At 39.8% G+C, this 23,079-nt stretch overlaps 1 protein-coding gene across 1 annotated transcript in view; it reads right to left on the reverse strand.

The window, feature by feature from the left end:
* LOC131979927 (endonuclease V-like) overlaps positions 1-21,508 on the reverse strand; it is a 105,124-nt gene extending 83,616 nt beyond the window's left edge. Inside the window, 5 exon segments of the mRNA XM_059344008.1 lie at positions 11,501-11,613; positions 12,421-12,460; positions 12,832-12,966; positions 17,406-17,577; positions 21,251-21,508. Coding sequence (XP_059199991.1) covers positions 11,501-11,613; positions 12,421-12,460; positions 12,832-12,966; positions 17,406-17,577; positions 21,251-21,348 — 558 coding nt within the window. The 5' untranslated portion in view covers positions 21,349-21,508.
* Between the last annotated feature and the right edge of the window lie 1,571 nt (positions 21,509-23,079).

Raw genomic sequence — 23,079 nt, forward strand, 5'->3', positions numbered from 1 at the left:
CATTCAGCTGTTCTAAGTGTATTTTGTGCTGTTCTAAGTGTATTTTGTGCTGTTCTAAGTGTGTTTTGTGCTGTTCTAAGTGTATTTTGTGCTGTTCTAAGTGTATTTTGTTGCGTTGCTCTGTAGCTGCCAGGGTTTAAACATTAAAGCTATAACCAAGTGTTCCTGGTATCCTGTGTGCTGCGACTGGGTCCAGTTAGAAGAAGAGAAGAGGAGAATCTCTGTAAGCAGCAGATCATCATTCCAGTTTCTACATGAACACATTTACTGTCTGAAGAGTTACATCTTCATATTAATAACCTCCAACACACACACACACACACACACACACACACCCAGAGACTCTCCAGGCTGGTTGATTTAATTAGAGCAGCAGAGAGAAAGTTCCAGTGTAACCTTCACCAACACTCTGCCTGTTGGTGTATAAACTCTGCTTGCTGGCAGAGATTGTGACTGGTTGTGGCAACGTGTTGCTGCTGTCAGAGCAATGTGTCTGATCAGGTAGATCAGCTGATGGATAATCTCATTTCCTACCAGGATAATGTCCCTGAATGTGTCCAGGAGCCTGATGTGTTTCCTGTTTCATAGATTATCCACAGCTCCTGTTCTCTCTCAGCCACCAGACCAAGGAGAGAGACGACCACATCAACACGAGGACAGATTCTACCGTTTCATCACAACGGATCCAAGAGACGCTAGACCAGGATCTCAAACTGGCGCCCACGGGCCAATTGTGGCCCTCGTGATGATATTTTGTGGCCCCACCTTGATATGAAAGTTTAATGTGAGTTTTATATGAATGACACTTTACCGTGTTGTGTGTGGAAGGTCCCTTTAATTACTTTTTTGGATCATTTTGTGTCTTTTTTATAATTTTGTTTCTTTTTAAAGTAATTTTGTTTTTTTCTGTCATTTTGTCTTTTTTGGGTCATTTTATGTCTTTTTTAAATGATTTTGTGTCTTTTTTTAGTCATTTTGTGTCTTTTTTTGGTGATTTTGTGTCTGTTTTTAGTCATTTTGTGTCTTTTTGTAATTTTGTGTATTTTTCTGTCATTTTGTTTCTTTTTTTAGTAATTGTGTCTTTTTTTGGTGATTTTGATCCTGCCTCCAGCGGCCCCCAGGTAATTTGAGTTTGAGTCCCCTGTTCTACAGAGTCTAACTACAGTAATTATCAACAGGTTAAACTGAGAAAAACTGCTTTAACGTGTTTTAACTGTCCAGCTAAATATGTTACAGGTAAATCAGTGATATGACTCTTATTTCTACATGTACTGTATTGATTATTTAATATTTATGCTCAAAATCATGATGATTTATTTGACCTTTGACCCCAAAAACGTAGTTCCTGTCTCTGGTTTTGCTGTAAAAGGTTCTAATAGTGATGATAAACAGAGAGCAGGAACTATAATGTTGTTGTCTTCTTTCAGATTTTATATTTAGTTTTCAGTCAATAAACATTTTCAAACTGATTTAGTTATAAATGTATTTAAAAGTGTTTAACAACTCTATTCAAAGATTTGTGTATAATTAAAGAGGAATTTTATATTTTAGTCTTTTATCTCACCTTTTTTACTTCATCACTATCTAGACAATAATTTCCCTTTCAAATAAACTTATAATTTATAATATTCTTGTCTTCACTATTCAACACAATGAAGAAATACAAGACCACACTGCTTTTGTTTCATGTTTAAATTAGTTTAAATATGCAAAGCAGACTGTGGTAAGTGTAATTACTGCTTGGTTTTGAGTTGGATTTTGTGGTTTTTATATCATTATTTCTCTGAAATAAAGCAAATGGAAATCTAAAACGTTGTCACAAGATAAAACAGACATCAAGGAGTTCATGTTACATGAATGTAGTTAGTGCAGTGAGACTGTGTAGAGCAGGATACTGTGCCAGCGCTACCTGAGAGCTGAATAAACCTGAGAGCTGAATAAACCTGATAGCTGAATAAAGCTGATAGCTGAATAAACCTGATAGCTGAATAAACCTGATAGCTGAATAAACCTGATAGCTGAATAAACCCGATAGCTGAATAAACCTGAGAGCTTAATAAACCTGATAGCTGAATAAACCTGATAGCTGAATAAACCTGATAGCTGAATAAACCTGATAGCTGAATAAACCTGATAGCTGAATAAACCCGATAGCTGAATAAACCCGATAGCTGAATAAACCTGATAGCTGAATAAACCTGATAGCTGAATAAACCTGATAGCTGAATAAACCTGATAGCTGAATAAACCAGTCTGAGCCTGGAGACGTGTAACTGCATCACGTTGGATCAGATTCTTCCCGTCGGTGAAGCAACGTTTAGTGACGGTGGAGCCGCTGAGAGTCACTGAGGGAGATGGATGACTCGTCCATTAAATATGATGTTCCTGTGCTACATGGAGCCTCTCTGCTAATCCAGTTAGCGCTGAGTGAGATGATTGTAGAGGCGTCAGAGCTGCTTCTCTTTAAAACTCCTCAACAACTCCAGACATCAGAGTGACAGGAAACACGTCACTGACATCTACTGACGTCATCTAACCAGGATTTATATCATGATGTTCCCTCTGGAGGTCAATTATCACCACAGAACACAAACACAAGGACTCGCTCTCTTTATGTTGTTTCACATTACTCAAGATAACATTTATACATTCACACACACAACATAGTGTGTGTTAGTGCCGAGGTTATTATAGTTAACGGAAACTAACCAAATAACCAAAACTAGAATTGAAAAAAAGAGTTTTTTTAAAAAAACAATAACTAACTGAAACTGTATTTTGTGGTTACAAAACTAAAACTAACTAACACATACACATGTGCGTGTATGCGCGCACACTCCAGATACACACTCACACACACACACACACACACACACACACACACACAAACACAGGTAACTTAATGTGATTTTAGTTACACACACACACGCGCACGCGTAAGCGCGCACACTCCTCCAGATACACATGCCACACACACACACACACACACACGCACACAGACACACACACACACACACAAACACAGGTAACTTAATGTGATTTTAGTTACACACACACACACGCACGCGTAAGCGCGCACACTCCTCCAGATACACATGCCACACACAGACACACACGCACACAGACACAGACACACACACACACACACAAACACAGGTAACTTAATGTGATTTTAGTTACACACACACACGCGCACGCGTAAGCGCGCACACTCCTCCAGATACACATGCCACACACACACACACACACACGCACACGCACACACACACAGACACAGACACACACACACACACACACAAACACAGGTAACTTAATGTGATTTTAGTTACACACACACACACGCACGCGTAGGCGCGCACACTCCTCCAGATACACATGCCACACACACACACACACACACACACGCACACAGACACACACACACACACACACACACACACACAAACACAGGTAACTTAATGTGATTTTAGTTACACACACACGTGCACGCGTAAGCGCGCACACTCCTCCAGATACACATGCCACACACACACACACACACACGCACACGCACACGCACACGCACACAGACACAGACACAGACACACACACACACACACACCACACACACACACAAACACAGGTAACTTAATGTGATTTTAGTTACACACACACACGCACACGCGTAGGCGCGCACACTCCTCCAGATACACATGCCACACACACACACACACACACACACACACAGACACAGACACACACACACACACACACCACACACACACACACACACACACACACACACACACACACGCACACAGACACAGACACAGACACACACACACACACACACACACACACACACACACACACACACACACAAGCACACACACGCACACATGTTGAGGTTAAAGGTCATAGGTTGCTGTATAAATAAATACTTGTAAAGGAATGCTTGTTGTAGGTGTGCTCCTTGTATATTATATAGTATCATAACATTACTAGTATTAATTGTTATAAATCTCTGAAGAATCTCATCATAGTGTACACACACCGGCAGTAGTGGCCCTTTCACTATTTACCCAGAGCACATGTTCTAGTTTGTTTCTTGAAATCCCTTTTTGTGTGACCTGATGATTGCGACGTTCCTTAATTGTCGATACAGATTTCAGAATAAATAAAACTAAAGCCTGTAAGTTTCCTCTGCAGCCATCAGGCTCATCAGGAGCGTTTCACTCCGACGGGTTGGTTCTTTCCTCAGGAGGTCACCGAGGCTCCAGACTGGAACTAAGGCAACATTTGCATATTAATGAAATAGTTTTTCTGTCCCTCAGGTAAATCTGACCAATAGGAACCAGTTCAGCTTCATTAGTATTCAGACAGTCTCAGGCTCTCTGAGCTGCAGATACACAACGAGGCCTCGGCTTAATAAGTCACACTGTCAGAACACACACACACACACACACACACACACACACACACACACACAAGCGTGTATGTGTGTGTGTGTGTGTGTGTGTGTGAACAGTAATTGAGTATTCTAACCTTTGCTTCGTCCCTCTTTGACATTTCTTTGTTTGTTTGAGAACGAGCAGCAGAAAAGATCAGAGGTTACACTTTAATAACCTCAATAATTCATCTACAGACCAAAGTTATTATAGTTAACGAGAACTAACCAAATAACCAAAACTACAACTGAAAAAATGAGAGTTTTTATAGAAACGATAACTAACTGAAACTGTATTTTGTAGTTACAAAACTAACTAAAACTATTTAAAATTATAGTGAAAATGTCCTTCGATTTCCTCTTTGTCAACTTTTTTCATTCATAATTCAGAGTTTCTATTTGAACATGATGAATCTGTTTACTGAGACTCAAAACAACTGGAACTGTAAGAGTTAATAACCTTATTGGGGCTGAGATGATAAACCAAAGAAATAAAGGAAACATTTATTATGAACTCTTTGATCTCACACCAACAAATACCCCATTACAAAACAACTACAACTAATAAAAACTAAACTACAACTAATAAAAACTAAACTACAACTAATGAAAACTAAACTACAACTAATAAAAACTAGACTACAACTAATAAAAACTAAACTACAACTAATAAAAACTAAACTACAACTAATAAAAACTAAACTACAACTAATAAAAACTAAACTACAACTAATAAAAACTAAACTACAACTAATGAAAACTAAACTAAAACTAATAAAAACTAACACTAAAAGTAACAAAAACTAAACAAACTAAAACTAAACATTTTCCAAAAAATAAAAACTAATTGAAACTATCAAACTCGCTCTAAAACTAAGTGAATGTGAGAACAGGAATCAGAACTAAACTAAACTGCTGACTATAATACCGTTGGTGCTGACTGACGTAGATTTGATCACAAACATGTTTAGAGTCAAGGAGTTTCTCACCGATCTGGTTGATCCGGACTAAAGGATGTTTCAGTTTGATCCCAACCTAAAGTCCAGGTGTGAAAGGAGCCAAAGGACCAAAGGACCAAAGGACCAGAGTCTGGTGGACCAGAAGAGGTGGTCTGGGTCCGGACCGAACCAACCAAGGTCTGAACCTTTTACAGTGTGAAAACAACTTTTTTTATAGTTCTGTCCTTCGTATCAATGACAGGAAGTTTTTTGCCATAACTGTCAGGACTGGAGCCGTTTCCTCCTCCTCTCCTGGTGACGCTGATAGTTCCTCATAATGAGGAGGATCATCTAGTGAACACCATCTCTCACGTTCTGCTCATTAAGCTGCTGCTGGTAGCTAGAGACCAGCAGCAGCATCACCTCAGGTACAAGGAGTCTCCTGGATTCATTTAGAGTAAACACGTTCAGGAAGTAACTCTGAGGTCAGATCCTAACAACGCAGCGTAACCACAACAAAAAGAACCAGGAAGTCCACAGGGAGATGGACTAGAACCACTAGAACTGTCTCGTAAAGTCGTGATTCCTTTTGCAGCGTGAAACCAAAACCAACTGGACCAAATGTAACAATGAACAGAACACGGAGCTTGGTTCAGACCTTCAGCTGTGAAAACGCCCTGACAAGAGTCCCAGAGACAGAGAACGGAATAAAAACATTAACTTAGGGTTAAAACCACGAGAGGAGTGAGATCTGACCTGTGATTGGTTAAAACAACGGGTGGAGTGAGATCTGACCTGTGATTGGTTAAAACAATGGGTGGAGTGAGATCTGACCTGTGATTGGTTAAAACAACGGGTGGAGTGAGATCTGACCTGTGATTGGTTAAAACAACGGGTGGAGTGAGATCTGACCTGTGATTGGTTTAAAACAACGAGAGGAGTGAGATCTGACCTGTGATTGGTTTAAAACAACGAGAGGAGTGAGATCTGACCTGTGATTGGTTAAAACAACGGGTGGAGTGAGATCTGACCTGTGATTGGTTTAAAACAACGAGAGGAGTGAGATCTGACCTGTGATTGGTTTAAAACAACAAGAGGAGTGAGATCTGACCTGTGATTGGTTTAAAACAACGAGAGGAGTGAGATCTGACCTGTGATTGGTTAAAACAACGAGAGGAGTGAGATCTGACCTGTGATTGGTTTAAAACAACGAGAGGAGTGAGATCTGACCTGTGATTGGTTTAAAACAACGAGAGGAGTGAGATCTGACCTGTGATTGGTTAAAACAACGAGAGGAGTGAGATCTGACCTGTGATTGGTTTAAAACAACGAGAGGAGTGAGATCTGACCTGTGATTGGTTAAAACAACGAGAGGAGTGAGATCTGACCTGTGATTGGTTTAAAACAACGAGAGGAGTGAGATCTGACCTGTGATTGGTTTAAAACAACGAGAGGAGTGAGATCTGACCTGTGATTGGTTTAAAACAACGAGAGGAGTGAGATCTGACCTGTGATTGGTTTAAAACAACGAGAGGAGTGAGATCTGACCTGTGATTGGTTTAAAACAACGAGAGGAGTGAGATCTGACCTGTGATTGGTTTAAAACAACGGCTGGAGTGAGATCTGACCTGTGATTGGTTTAAAACAACGAGAGGAGTGAGATCTGACCTGTGATTGGTTTAAAACAACGAGAGGAGTGAGATCTGACCTGTGATTGGTTTAAAACAACGAGAGGAGTGAGATCTGACCTGTGATTGGTTTAAAACAACGAGAGGAGTGAGATCTGACCTGTGATTGGTTAAAACAACGGGTGGAGTGAGATCTGACCTGTGATTGGTTTAAAACAACGAGAGGAGTGAGATCTGACCTGTGATTGGTTTAAAACAACGAGAGGAGTGAGATCTGACCTGTGATTGGTTTAAAACAACGAGAGGAGTGAGATCTGACCTGTGATTGGTTAAAACTACGGGTGGAGTGAGATCTGACCTGTGATTGGTTAAAACTACGAGTGGAGTGAGATCTGACCTGTGATTGGTTAAAACAACGAGAGGAGTGAGATCTGACCTGTGATTGGTTAAAACAACGAGAGGAGTGAGATCTGACCTGTGATTGGTTAAAACTACGAGTGGAGTGAGATCTGACCTGTGATTGGTTAAAACAACGAGAGGAGTGAGATCTGACCTGTGATTGGTTAAAACAACGAGAGGAGTGAGATCTGACCTGTGATTGGTTAAAACAACGGGTGGAGTGAGATCTGACCTGTGATTGGTTAAAACAACGAGAGGAGTGAGATCTGACCTGTGATTGGTTAAAACAACGGGTGGAGTGAGATCTGACCTGTGATTGGTTTAAAACAACGAGAGGAGTGAGATCTGACCTGTGATTGGTTAAAACTACAGGTGGAGTGAGATCTGACCTGTGATTGGTTAAAACTACGAGTGGAGTGAGATCTGACCTGTGATTGGTTAAAACAACGAGAGGAGTGAGATCTGACCTGTGATTGGTTAAAACAACGAGAGGAGTGAGATCTGACCTGTGATTGGTTAAAACAACGGGTGGAGTGAGATCTGACCTGTGATTGGTTAAAACAACGAGAGGAGTGAGATCTGACCTGTGATTGGTTAAAACAACGGGTGGAGTGAGATCTGACCTGTGATTGGTTTAAAACAACGAGAGGAGTGAGATCTGACCTGTGATTGGTTAAAACTACGGGTGGAGTGAGATCTGACCTGTGATTGGTTAAAACAACGGGTGGAGTGAGATCTGACCTGTGATTGGTTAAAACTACGGCTGGAGTGAGATCTGACCTGTGATTGGTTAAAACAACGGGTGGAGTGAGATCTGACCTGTGATTGGTTTAAAACAACGAGAGGAGTGAGATCTGACCTGTGATTGGTTTAAAACAACGAGAGGAGTGAGATCTGACCTGTGATTGGTTAAAACAACGGGTGGAGTGAGATCTGACCTGTGATTGGTTAAAACTACGAGTGGAGTGAGATCTGACCTGTGATTGGTTAAAACAACGAGAGGAGTGAGATCTGACCTGTGATTGGTTAAAACAACGGGTGGAGTGAGATCTGACCTGTGATTGGTTAAAACAACGAGAGGAGTGAGATCTGACCTGTGATTGGTTTAAAACAACGAGAGGAGTGAGATCTGACCTGTGATTGGTTAAAACTACGAGTGGAGTGAGATCTGACCTGTGATTGGTTAAAACAACGAGAGGAGTGAGATCTGACCTGTGATTGGTTAAAACAACGAGAGGAGTGAGATCTGACCTGTGATTGGTTAAAACAACGGGTGGAGTGAGATCTGACCTGTGATTGGTTAAAACAACGAGAGGAGTGAGATCTGACCTGTGATTGGTTAAAACAACGGGTGGAGTGAGATCTGACCTGTGATTGGTTTAAAACAACGAGAGGAGTGAGATCTGACCTGTGATTGGTTAAAACTACGGGTGGAGTGAGATCTGACCTGTGATTGGTTAAAACAACGGGTGGAGTGAGATCTGACCTGTGATTGGTTAAAACTACGGCTGGAGTGAGATCTGACCTGTGATTGGTTAAAACAACGGGTGGAGTGAGATCTGACCTGTGATTGGTTTAAAACAACGAGAGGAGTGAGATCTGACCTGTGATTGGTTTAAAACAACGAGAGGAGTGAGATCTGACCTGTGATTGGTTAAAACAACGGGTGGAGTGAGATCTGACCTGTGATTGGTTAAAACTACGAGTGGAGTGAGATCTGACCTGTGATTGGTTAAAACAACGAGAGGAGTGAGATCTGACCTGTGATTGGTTAAAACAACGGGTGGAGTGAGATCTGACCTGTGATTGGTTAAAACAACGAGAGGAGTGAGATCTGACCTGTGATTGGTTTAAAACAACGAGAGGAGTGAGATCTGACCTGTGATTGGTTAAAACTACGGGTGGAGTGAGATCTGACCTGTGATTGGTTAAAACAACGAGTGGAGTGAGATCTGACCTGTGATTGGTTAAAACAACGAGTGGAGTGAGATCTGACCTGTGATTGGTTAAAACAACGAGTGGAGTGAGATCTGACCTGTGATTGGTTAAAACAACGGCTGGAGTGAGATCTGACCTGTGATTGGTTAAAACAACGAGTGGAGTGAGATCTGACCTGTGATTGGTTAAAACAACGGCTGGAGTGAGATCTGACCTGTGATTGGTTAAAACAACGAGAGGAGTGAGATCTGACCTGTGATTGGTTTAAAACAACGAGAGGAGTGAGATCTGACCTGTGATTGGTTAAAACTACGAGTGGAGTGAGATCTGACCTGTGATTGGTTAAAACAACGAGAGGAGTGAGATCTGACCTGTGATTGGTTAAAACAACGAGAGGAGTGAGATCTGACCTGTGATTGGTTAAAACAACGGGTGGAGTGAGATCTGACCTGTGATTGGTTAAAACAACGAGAGGAGTGAGATCTGACCTGTGATTGGTTAAAACAACGGGTGGAGTGAGATTTGACCTGTGATTGGTTTAAAACAACGAGAGGAGTGAGATCTGACCTGTGATTGGTTAAAACTACGGGTGGAGTGAGATCTGACCTGTGATTGGTTAAAACAACGGGTGGAGTGAGATCTGACCTGTGATTGGTTAAAACTACGGCTGGAGTGAGATCTGACCTGTGATTGGTTAAAACAACGGGTGGAGTGAGATCTGACCTGTGATTGGTTTAAAACAACGAGAGGAGTGAGATCTGACCTGTGATTGGTTAAAACAACGAGTGGAGTGAGATCTGACCTGTGATTGGTTAAAACAACGGCTGGAGTGAGATCTGACCTGTGATTGGTTAAAACAACGAGAGGAGTGAGATCTGACCTGTGATTGGTTAAAACAACGGGTGGAGTGAGATCTGACCTGTGATTGGTTAAAACAACGAGAGGAGTGAGATCTGACCTGTGATTGGTTAAAACAACGGGTGGAGTGAGATTTGACCTGTGATTGGTTTAAAACAACGAGAGGAGTGAGATCTGACCTGTGATTGGTTAAAACTACGGGTGGAGTGAGATCTGACCTGTGATTGGTTAAAACAACGGGTGGAGTGAGATCTGACCTGTGATTGGTTAAAACTACGGCTGGAGTGAGATCTGACCTGTGATTGGTTAAAACAACGGGTGGAGTGAGATCTGACCTGTGATTGGTTTAAAACAACGAGAGGAGTGAGATCTGACCTGTGATTGGTTTAAAACAACGAGAGGAGTGAGATCTGACCTGTGATTGGTTAAAACAACGGGTGGAGTGAGATCTGACCTGTGATTGGTTAAAACTACGAGTGGAGTGAGATCTGACCTGTGATTGGTTAAAACAACGAGAGGAGTGAGATCTGACCTGTGATTGGTTAAAACAACGGGTGGAGTGAGATCTGACCTGTGATTGGTTAAAACAACGAGAGGAGTGAGATCTGACCTGTGATTGGTTTAAAACAACGAGAGGAGTGAGATCTGACCTGTGATTGGTTAAAACTACGGGTGGAGTGAGATCTGACCTGTGATTGGTTAAAACAACGGCTGGAGTGAGATCTGACCTGTGATTGGTTAAAACAACGAGTGGAGTGAGATCTGACCTGTGATTGGTTAAAACAACGAGTGGAGTGAGATCTGACCTGTGATTGGTTAAAACAACGGCTGGAGTGAGATCTGACCTGTGATTGGTTAAAACAACGAGTGGAGTGAGATCTGACCTGTGATTGGTTAAAACAACGAGTGGAGTGAGATCTGACCTGTGATTGGTTAAAACAACGAGTGGAGTGAGATCTGACCTGTGATTGGTTAAAACAACGAGTGGAGTGAGATCTGACCTGTGATTGGTTAAAACAACGGCTGGAGTGAGATCTGACCTGTGATTGGTTAAAACAACGAGTGGAGTGAGATCTGACCTGTGATTGGTTAAAACAACGGCTGGAGTGAGATCTGACCTGTGATTGGTTAAAACAACGAGAGGAGTGAGATCTGACCTGTGATTGGTTAAAACAACGAGTGGAGTGAGATCTGACCTGTGATTGGTTAAAACAACGAGTGGAGTGAGATCTGACCTGTGATTGGTTAAAACAACGAGTGGAGTGAGATCTGACCTGTGATTGGTTAAAACAACGGCTGGAGTGAGATCTGACCTGTGATTGGTGCTCCGGGCTCTTGGTCACGCCCTGCACCTGCAGCAGGTTCTTGGCCACGCCCACACAGGGAAACCCCGACAGCACGCCAAGGTGACACGCCACGCCGAACTCTGCAACGCCCAAACACACACACACACACACACACACAGTCACATCCTGACACTATATTAATATTAATGTGTGATAGAAGACTTCATGGTTACAGACACACCAACACTAATAAGAGAAGAAGAAGTATTCAGGTCCTTTATTTACTGCAGTAAAAGTACTAATACACACTGGGAAATGACTCCACTACAGTAAAAGTACTAATACACACTGTGAAATGACTCCACTACAGTAAAAGTACTAATACACACTCTGAAATGACTCCACTACAGTAAAAGTACTAATACACACTGTGAAATGACTCCACTACAGTAAAAGTACTAATACACACTCTGAAATGACTCCACTACAGTAAAAGTACTAATACACACTGTGAAATGACTCCACTACAGTAAAAGTACTAATACACACTGTGAAATGACTCCACTACAGTAAAAGTCCTGCATTCAAAACTTTTACTGCAGTAAAAGTACTAAAGTATCAGCATCAAAATGTACTTAAAGTATCAAAAGTAAAAGTACTCGTCATGCAGAATGAACCACTCAGATTGTTTATATATTCTAAATATATTATGGGATTATTATTATTATTGATGCATTTATAGAAGCAGTAGGAATAATTTTATCTTCTTAATAAACTATTATGAAGTTTGATTTCAACAAATGTCGAATCACTTTAAATTTATCATGTTTTTGGTAAATCTCGACCTGAAAAGTAGCTAAAGCGGTCAGATTAATGTAGTGGAGTAGAAGTACCTCAAAACTGTACTCAAGTACAGTAGTGAAGTAAAAGTACTGTGCTGGTCTTACCTCTGTAGTGGAAGAGACCGTTTCCATCCACAAACACCACCTGCAGAGGTTACAGAAGCATTTATGACTCATATACATGATAAATATGTTCGTTATGTCCAAAGATCCAGAGGATCATTTTGCTTCCACACAGCAGGAAAAGATCAGGTGCACACTGTAAAAAATGTCTGTAGATTTTAGGGTAAAAACTGTTAAACTATGACAGTAAAAGACGTAAAATGATAAATGAGTTAATTCAGTTTCAGTAACAATGAAACACTGTAAATGTTTATATCAGACAAAACTGTTTTTAATAAATTACTCCACTGTAAAATACTCTGGCACCGTGTTTGTAACAAACATATACTGATACATACATATATAGATATATATAAACATATATGTATAAAGAGAGGGAGGGAGGGGGCTGACCTGGGGCAGGAGGTGCGGCTGGTTCCTCTCCAGACGTCTCAGAGCTTCCAGGAGGAACGGAGTCTCTCTGAAGGCCAGAAAACCAGAAATGTACGGAGCCGTCAGAGAAACCATCTCACTGTCCTCATACAGGACCTGCAGGCAGACAGACAGACAGACAGACAGACAGACAGACAGGTTCATGTCTCACTGTCCTCATACAGGACCTGCAGACAGACAGACAGACAGGCAGACAGACAGACAGACAGGTTCATGTCTCACTGTCCTCCTGGAGTTAGCTTAGCAAGCTACTTAGCTAACTACTTAGCCAAGAAGGTAGCTAACTAGTTAGCTTAACAAGCTACTTAGCCAAGAAGGTAGCTAAGTAGTTAGCTTAACAAGCTACTTAGCTAAAAATGGATCCGGGTCATGTTTGACCCATGTTGTGCATTAGAAGAGTAGTGACACAAAAAGGGATTTTATTCAAAAATAATAAAGGAAAACATAAAATTAGGATGTATGATGATCAAAAACAAACTAGTTGAGGAAAACCTGGAATACTGAATGATGAAAATAATTTATTGCAAAGATATAGAACATAAAAACTCAGTCAGGTCACTTTAGACCATGTTGAGCACCAAAGGGTTAATAACAGTTATACATATAAATATATTATATTATATTATATTATATTATATTATATTATATTATATTATATTATATATAACAGGTTTAATAACTGCTGGGTTTGATTCTTCCAGACGGGAAGATCAGGGTTCAGCTGGTGTGGCACACACACACACACACACACACACACACACACACACACACACACACACACACACACACACACACACACACACTCACACCATCTGGCAGTAAGTGAAGCATCTGTTCCTGGTTGTTGAACATGTTTTGGATCAGACGAGTGATTCTGTTTCAGTTCCTGCTGAGTTTACAGGTGAATTTAAAATCATATCACTATAATATTATAATATTAGGTTAAAATAAAGATTGTTAATCCAACAGACCAGTTCATGGAGCAGTTACTCCGCCATCAACCGTCCCTCAACACAGAATAAAGATGTTTTTAATGAACTGTCATACAGTCAGAAGGTTCAGCCTCTTCCTTCAGTTAGTTCAGTGTTAGAATGAATAATAATAAAGCCCTGAGGGACTAATAGACTTTTCTCTAACTCTTGCAGTTAATGTCTTTTAACCCTTTTTGTTTTTGTTTCTATCACGATTTCTTCTGCCTTTCCCATGATGTCACACAAAGCAGCAGTGTGTTTCAGGTGTGACCCTCATTTGTGATTTTTTTTCTCACAATTTGTGTTTTTTCCTCATAAGTTTTAGATTTTTTTTCCTCTTAATTTGTGATTTTGTTCTCGTAAATTTGAGATTTTTCTCTCGTAAAGTTGTCTTTTTCTCGTAAATTTTAGATTTTTTTTCTCTTAATTTGTATTTTTTCCTGATATGGTTTGAGAAGCTGATGGTGAGAGGTGAATGTGTTGAAGGCCAGAGAAGAACAGATGAGAGTCAGAAGCTGCTGTTGCTGCTGGAGGACGAAGATAAAACATGTTTTCAGAAATCTCTCTTAAACGTCAAGCAGCGTTCAGAACCTGAATATATTATATATATATATATTTCTGACCTTCTTCCTCTCCGCCTCGCTGATGTTAAACAGCTTTTTATTGCCGACAAAGTCTCGTTCATGCTGAACGGATATTTATTCACATTCACAGATAAAAACTGCATTTGAGACGAGCGTATTTAAATAATTATATAAATAAGAGTAACTGCTGATGATCTGTTTATTATTAGAGAAAACAACGTCTAATATGTTTATTATATCTATTATTATATCTAATATGTTCGTCCATGACTGTGTTTTAGTGTCTTTAAGGAATAATAAAGGGGTTTACATGTTCACACTGTAAACTATTTGGTTCTTACCGAGATAATAAAAACAACTTTAGATTTACAAGTGTTGGATCATTTATCTGGTTTTAAGGGTTCATTTATTATTTTACACACAATACACAAACTGACCAAAAAAGACACAAAATAACCAAAAAAGACACAAAATGAACAAAAATATATGTAAAAATTACCAAAAAAGACACAAAATGACAAAAAAAAACACAAAATTACCAAAAAAGACATAAAATGAACATTAAAAAGACACAAAATGAACAAAAAAGATGTGAAATCACCAAAAAAGACACAAAATGAACAAAAATATATGTAAAAATTACCTAAAAAAACACAAAATGAGCACTAAAAAGACACAATGAAGAAATTAACTCTTAAAACCAGATAAAGTAAAGCTGCCAGCAGTGATGAACTGGCCCGAGCAGAGTGACCTGATCATTATTTGGTTCTTACCAAGATAAAAAAAAAAACTTTAGATTTAGAAGAGTTAGATCATTTATCTGGTTTTAAGAGTTAATTTATTATTTTAAGTGTTCATCATGCTTATTTCTAGATCTAATAATCTTGTGAAGGTAAATTATCTGTCCATGCAGCAAGATCATTTCCCTCAGATTTACTGTTTGATCTGTTTTTTATCATATTTTTTCCCTCAGATTTCCTGTTTTATCTGGTTTTTATCATATTTTTTCCCTCAGATTTACTGTTTGATCTGGTTTTTATCATATTTCTTCCCTCAGATTTCCTGTTTGATCTGGTTTTTATCATATTTTTCCTGATTATTCTGCAGTATATTCCATGTTTCTGTGCTCCATGTAGCCAGTATCTCTGTGTGTCTGTTGCAGTAAAGTGAAACCGACATAATCTCATTTATGAAGAATATTTCATCTCCTCATTGTGTTCGTGCATCAACAACAGTGACAGCGTCGTTAATTCCAACAGCTGATGTAATGAGATGGAGCCTGTTAATATATAGAGAAAATGAGAATGTGGAAGGTCTTTAACAAGACTCAAATATAGATAATATTAAACTCTCCATCTAGTCATGTTTTAATGCTTCAACAGCTTCAGTGATCTCTTCACTTCTAAAGTGTTTTTGTACCTTTAACCCTTTGATGCCCAACATGAAAGACTGAGTCTTTATGTTCTGTATCTTTGTAATAAATCAATAAATCATTCAGTATTCCAGGTTTCCCTCAATCAACTTACATCTCATTTTATGTTTTCATTTCTTAAACCTTTTTTAATCACTTTTAATGCACAACATGGTCATTTTGAAGCTGAACCAGATTAGAGACCAACATATAAAGATTAATATGAGAGAAACAATCATTTCAAGAGATCAGGAAACATTTCAAGAGGACTTTAATCTCCAGGGAAGTTCTCTAGTGTTAGGACCTCAGGAATCAGGGGGACGTGGCTACTCCTTCTGCTCTACAATATCTGTTTGGGTGGATAAACAGTGTGGAAATATAATAATCTAACACTAATCTGACAAAGATCTCAACTGTGACGCTGAGGAACATCAGGGTCCTCTGAGGATGAACCACACGTTATAAAGAGGAAAAGATCCTGAGAGACAGAACAACCACAGAAAAACTGATAAATAACAACAACAACAGCAGGTTCTGTTCCCTGTTGTTCCCTCTGGTCACCACTAGAGGCTCCACACCTCACACAGCCCCGCTGGCTCCACTTACTGGTTTTACTGGTTTTACCTGCAGGTCTGGGTAGCTGAGGACCACCAGCTGGGCTCCACTAACTGGTTTTACTGGTTTTACTGGTTTTACCTGCAGGTCTGGGTAGCTGAGGACCACCAGCTGGTCTCTAGTTACTGGTTTTACTGGTTTTACCTGCAGGTCTGGGTAGCTGAGGACCACCAGCTGGTCTCTAGTTACTGGTTTAACTGGTTCTACCTGCAGGTCTGGGTAGCTGAGGACCACCAGCTGGTCTGTAGTTACTGGTTTAACTGGTTTAACTGGTTCTACCTGCAGGTCTGGGTAGCTGAGGACCACCAGCTGGTCTCTAGTTACTGGTTTAACTGGTTCTACCTGCAGGTCTGGGTAGCTGAGGACCACCAGCTGGTCTCTAGTTACTGGTTTAACTGGTTTAACTGGTTCTACCTGCAGGTCTGGGTAGCTGAGGACCACCAGCTGGTCTCTAGTTACTGGTTTTACTGGTTTTACCTGCAGGTCTGGGTAGCTGAGGACCACCAGCTGGTCTCTAGTTACTGGTTTAACTGGTTCTACTTGCAGGTCTGGGTAGCTGAGGACCACCAGCTGGTCTCTAGTTACTGGTTTAACTGGTTTTACTGGTTTTACCTGGAGGTCTGGGTAGCTGAGGACCACCAGCTGGTCTCTAGTTACTGGTTTTACTGGTTTAGCTGGTTCTACCTGCAGGTCTGGGTAGCTGAGGACCACCGGCTGGTCTCTAGTTACTGGTTTTACTGGTTTTACCTGAAGGTCTGGGTAGCTGAGGACCACCAGCTGGTCTCTAGTTACTGGTTTAACTGGTTTAACTGGTTCTACCTGCAGGTCTGGGTAGCTGAGGACCACCAGCTGGTCTGTAGTTACTGGTTTAACTGGTTTAACTGGTTCTACCTGCAGGTCTGGGTAGCTGAGGACCACCAGCTGGTCTCTAGTTACTGGTTTAACTGGTTCTACCTGGAGGTCTGGGTAGCTGAGGACCACCAGCTGGGAGCAGGCGTTGACGTCGTCCCCCTTGATGAAGGACAGGTCGACTCCTCCGACTCGTTCCAGTCCGGAGAAGTTTTGACTCGTCATCCAGTCTTCGGTGTCGACGTCCAGCAGCTGCTGCCGGAGACGAGTCTGTTCCCTGAACACAGAGACACACTTTATATTTAATAAATATTCTTAAATCTTTATTTTTTTATCTTAAATTTGTAATTTTTTTCTTCCATCCATCCATCCATTTTCCTCCTCTTATCCGGGGCCGGGTCGCGGGGGCAGCAAGCTAAGCAGGGCCTTCCAGACGTCCCTCTCCCAGCCACAACGTCCAGCTCCTCCTGGACCCCGAGGCGTTCCCAGGCCAGGAGAGAGATATAATCCCTCCACCGTGTTCTGGGTCTTCCCCGGGGCCTCCTACCAGTTGGACCTGGAACTCCTCTAACGGGAGGCGCCCGGGAGGATCCTTACCAGATGCCCAAACCACCTCAGCTGGCTCCTTTAGAGGAGAAGGAGCAGCGGCTCTACTCCGAGCTCCCTCCGGATGTCTGAGCTCCTCCCCCTATCTCTAAGGCTGAGCCCAGCCACCCTACGGAGGAAGCTCATTTCAGCTGCTTGTATCCGTGATCTCGTTCTTTGGTCACTACCCAAAGCTCATGACCATAGGTGAGGGTTGGAACGTAGATGGAGCGGTAAATCCAGAGCTTTGCCTTCAGGCTCAGCTCCTTCTTCACCACGACGGTCCGGTACAACGACCGCATCACTGCTGACGCTGCACCAAACCGCCTCCATCTCACGCTCCGTTCTACCCTCACTGCTGAACAAGACCCCCAGATACTGGAACTCCTTCTCTAGAGGCAGTACCTGTCTCCACCCAGAGGGGGCAGTACCTGTCTCCACCCAGAGGGGGCAGTACCTGTCCCCACCCAGAGGGGGCAGTACCTCTCTCCACCCAGATGGGGCAGTACCTGTCTCCACCCAGAGGGGGCAGTACCTGTCTCCACCCAGAGGGGGCAGTACCTGTCTCCACCCAGAGGGGGCAGTACCTCTCTCTCCACCCAGAGGGGGCAGTACCTCTCTCTCCACCCAGAGGGGGCAGTACCTCTCTCCACCCAGAGGGGGCAGTACCTCTCTCCACCCAGAGGGGGCAGTCCACCGTTTTCCGGCAGAGAACCATGGCCTCAGACTTGGAGGTGCTGACTCTCATCCCAACCGCTTCGCACTCGGCTGCAAACCGCCCCAGTGAGTGCTGGAGGTCCCGGTCTGATGAAGCCAAAAGAACCACATCATCTGCAAAAAGCAGAGATGTAATTCTAAGGTCACCAAACCGGATCCCTTCCTCCCCCGGCTGCTCCTTGAGATCCATGAAGACCAGGAACAGAGGAGACAAGGGGCAACCCTGGCGGAGGCCGACACCCACCGGGAACGTGTTTGACGTTGTGCCGAGTATGCGGACACAGCTCTCACTTTGGTTATATAGGGACCGGATAGCTCGTAGCAACCAGCCCGGTGCCCCATATTCCCTCAGTACCCCCCACAAGACTCCCCGAGGGACACGGTCATAGGCCTTCTCCAAGTCCACAAGACACATGTAGACTGGATGGGCAAACTCCCATGACCCCTCCAGAAGTCTGGGAGGGTAAAGAGCTGGTCCGTTGTTCCACGGCCAGGACGGAAGCCGCATTGTTCTTCCTGAATCTGAGGTTCCACAATCGGCCAGAGCCTCCTTTCAGCACCCTGGAGTAGACTTTCCCAGGGAGGCTGAGCAGTGTGATTCCATGGTAATTGGAACACACCCTCTGGTCCCTTTTTAAAAATGGGAACCACCACCCCAGTCTGCCACTCCACTGGCACTGTCCCAGACCTCCACGAGACACTGAAGAGGCGTGTCAGCCATGACAGCCCAACAGTGTCCAGAGCCTTCAGCATCTCAGGGAGAATCTCATCCAACCCTGGCGCCTTGCCGCCGGGCAGCTTTTTTCTTGCAAATTTGAATTTTTTTTCTCGTAAATTTTAGATTGTTTTATCAAAATAAAATTATTTTTTATCAAATTTTTTCTTGTAAGTTTGTGATTTTTTTCTCATAAATTTGTATTTTTTTCTCGTATGTTTGTATTTTTCTAAAAAAAAAATTAGATTTTTTTTATCATAACATTTTATATTTTTCTCACATAATTTGTGATTTTATAAAACAATCTGAGTGGATCCATTCTGCATAACGAGTACTTTTACTTTTGATACTTTAAGTACATGTTGATGCTGATACTTTAGTACTTTTACTTCAGTAAGTTTTGAATGCAGGACTTTTACTGTAGTGGAGTAATTTCACAGTGTGTATTAGTACTTTTACTGTAGTGGAGTAATTTCACAGTGTGTATTAGTACTTTTACTGTTGTGGAGTAATATCACAGTGTGTATTAGTACTTTTACTGTTGTGGAGTAATATCACAGTGTGTATTAGTACTTTTACTGTAGTGGAGTCATTTCACAGTGTGTATTAGTACTTTTACTGTAGTGGAGTCATTTCAAAGTGTGTATTAGTACTTTTACTGTAGTGGAGTCATTTCACAGTGTGTATTAGTACTTTTACTGTAGTGGAGTCATTTCACAGTGTGTATTAGTACTTTTACTGTAGTGGAGTCATTTCACAGTGTGTATTAGTACTTTTACTGTAGTGGAGTCATTTCACAGTGTGTATTAGTACTTTTACTGTAGTGGAGTCATTTCATAGTGTGTATTAGTACTTTTACTGTAGTGGAGTCATTTCACAGTGTGTATTAGTACTTTTACTGTAGTGGAGTCATTTCACAGTGTGTATTAGTACTTTTACTGTAGTGGAGTCATTTCACAGTGTGTATTAGTACTTTTACTGTAGTGGAGTCATTTCACAGTGTGTATTAGTACTTTTACTGTAGTGGAGTCATTTCACAGTGTGTATTAGTACTTTTACTGTAGTGGAGTCATTTCACAGTGTGTATTAGTACTTTTACTGTAGTGGAGTCATTTCACAGTGTGTATTAGTACTTTTACTGCAGTAAATAAAGGATCTGAATACTTCTTCCTCCTCTGAAAACAAACAAACAGATCAGAGTTGATCAGTGATCAATCAATAACTCACTTATCAATAACTCACTTATCAATAACTCACTTTAATTTAATTTAATTTAATTTAATTTAATTTAATTTAATTTAATTTAATGCATCAACTCTTTTTCGGCAAAGGTAAAGAAAACATCTCATGATTTTAGTGTTTTTGCAGAGATTTTTTATAATTTTTCAGTGTGCATTCAGCATTTTCAATGTAATCTTTGTGTTTACTGTTTTTTGTGTTATTTTGTAATTTCTGTGTTTTTATCTGTGTTCTTTGTCATTTCCTTGGGTGTTTTTGTGTGTTTTTATGTATTTTTTGATTGCTTTTGTGTGTGGTTTTCATGTGTGTTTTTGTGTGTTTTATGTGTTTTTTGTAGGGTTTTGTGTGCGTTTTTGTGTATTCTTTGTTTGTTTAGTGTGTTTTTATGTCTGTTTTTTGTAATTTCAGTGTGGTTTTGTGTTGAAAATGTTGATCCAGTAAGTCAAAATGAAATGAATAATCAGGTCATATATATAATATATTTATATATAAATAATAATAGGTGAGGTTGTGGTGAAAACAATGACAGCAACACGTCCTGGTGAAGATGTTTCAGTGTTTTATGAACAGACAGAATGAAAAAGAGTTAAAAACCGACAGAATGTCCTCAAACTCTGATCATGAGAACCAGTTTCTGTCTGATATCAGTTTTTATGACTCATAACAACTATAAAGGTAAGAAAAGCTGTCTGACCTCTCCCACTGCTGGATCTGGTCCTGGTCCCGGAGCTGGTCCTGGTCCTGGTCCTGGTCCTGGACCTGGTCCTGGTCCTCCTCCGGGGCAGCAGACATCTGGTCCGGGTCGGTACGGAGACCTCGGAGAGCTGGAAACTGGTTTTAATGAGAGAAATCAGCTGACAGCAGCAGCGTGGATCACTGTTGTGCTTCCGTGTTCCTACGTCACTGGGAGGGCGGAGTCAGCTGCTCCGGGACCATATATGGTCTGTGGTTGAGTGGGACGATGCTGCCACCTGGTGGCCAGAGAGGAGAACTACACCCCGAGGAAAATATAATAATAAAAGTCCCTTCATCACAACCACAAACCTGCTGCTGTTTATACATATAAATAAATAAATAAAATATAATAATAAATATATATTTAAATATAAATAAATATAATAATAAAAGTCCCTTCATCACCACCACAAACCTGCTGCTGTTTATAAATATAAATAAATAAATAAAATATAATAATAAATATATATTTAAATATAAATAAATATAATAATAAAAGTCCCTTCATCACCACCACAAACCTGCTGCTGTTTATAAATATAAATAAATAAATAAAATATAATAATAAATATATATTTAAATATAAATAAATATAATAATAAAAGTCCCTTCATCACCACCACAAACCTGCTGCTGTTGATAAATATAAATAAATAAATAAAATATAATAATAAATATATATTTAAATATAAATAAATATAATAATAAAAGTCCCTTCATCACAACCACAAACCTGCTGCTGTTTATACATATAAATAAATAAATAAAATATAATAATAAATGTATATTTAAATATAAATAAATATAATAATAAAAGTCCCTTCATCACCACCACAAACCTGCTGCTGTTTATAAATATAAATAAATAAATAAATAGAATATATAAATAATAATAAATATATATTTAAATATAAATTAATATAATAATAAAAGTCCCTTCATCACAACCACAAACCTGCTGCTGTTGATAAATATAAATAAATAAATAAATAGAATATATAAATAATAATAAATATATATTTAAATATAAATAAATATAATAATAAAAGTCCCTTCATCACAACCACAAACCTGCTGCTGTTTATAAATATAAATAAATAAATAAATAGAATATATAAATAATAATAAATATATATTTAAATATAAATAAATATAATAATAAAAGTCCCTTCATCACAACCACAAACCTGCTGCTGTTTATAAATATAAATAAATAAATAAAATATAATAATAAATATATATTTAAATATAAATAAATATAATAATAAAAGTCCCTTCATCACCACCACAAAACCTGCTGCTGTTTATAAATATAAATAATAAAAATAAAAAAATAAGTCCCTTCATCACAACCACAAACCTGCTGCTGTATAGAAAAATAAATAAATAAATAAATAAATAAAATATAATAATAAATATATATTTAAATATAAATAAATATAATAATAAAAGCCCCTTCATCACCACCACAAACCTGCTGCTGTTTATAAATATAAATAAATAAATAAATAAATCCCTTCATCACAACCACAAACCTGCTGCTGTTGATAAATATAAATAAATAAATAAATAGAATATATAAATAATAATAAATATATATTTAAATATAAATAAATATAATAATAAAAGTCCCTTCATCACAACCACAAACCTGCTGCTGTTTATAAATATAAATAAATAAATAAATAGAATATATAAATAATAATAAATATATATTTAAATATAAATAAATATAATAATAAAAGTCCCTTCATCACAACCACAAACCTGCTGCTGTTTATAAATATA

The sequence above is a fragment of the Centropristis striata genome, chromosome 1 (assembly GCF_030273125.1).
Source record: "Centropristis striata isolate RG_2023a ecotype Rhode Island chromosome 1, C.striata_1.0, whole genome shotgun sequence".
Classification (NCBI taxonomy): domain Eukaryota; kingdom Metazoa; phylum Chordata; class Actinopteri; order Perciformes; family Serranidae; genus Centropristis; species Centropristis striata.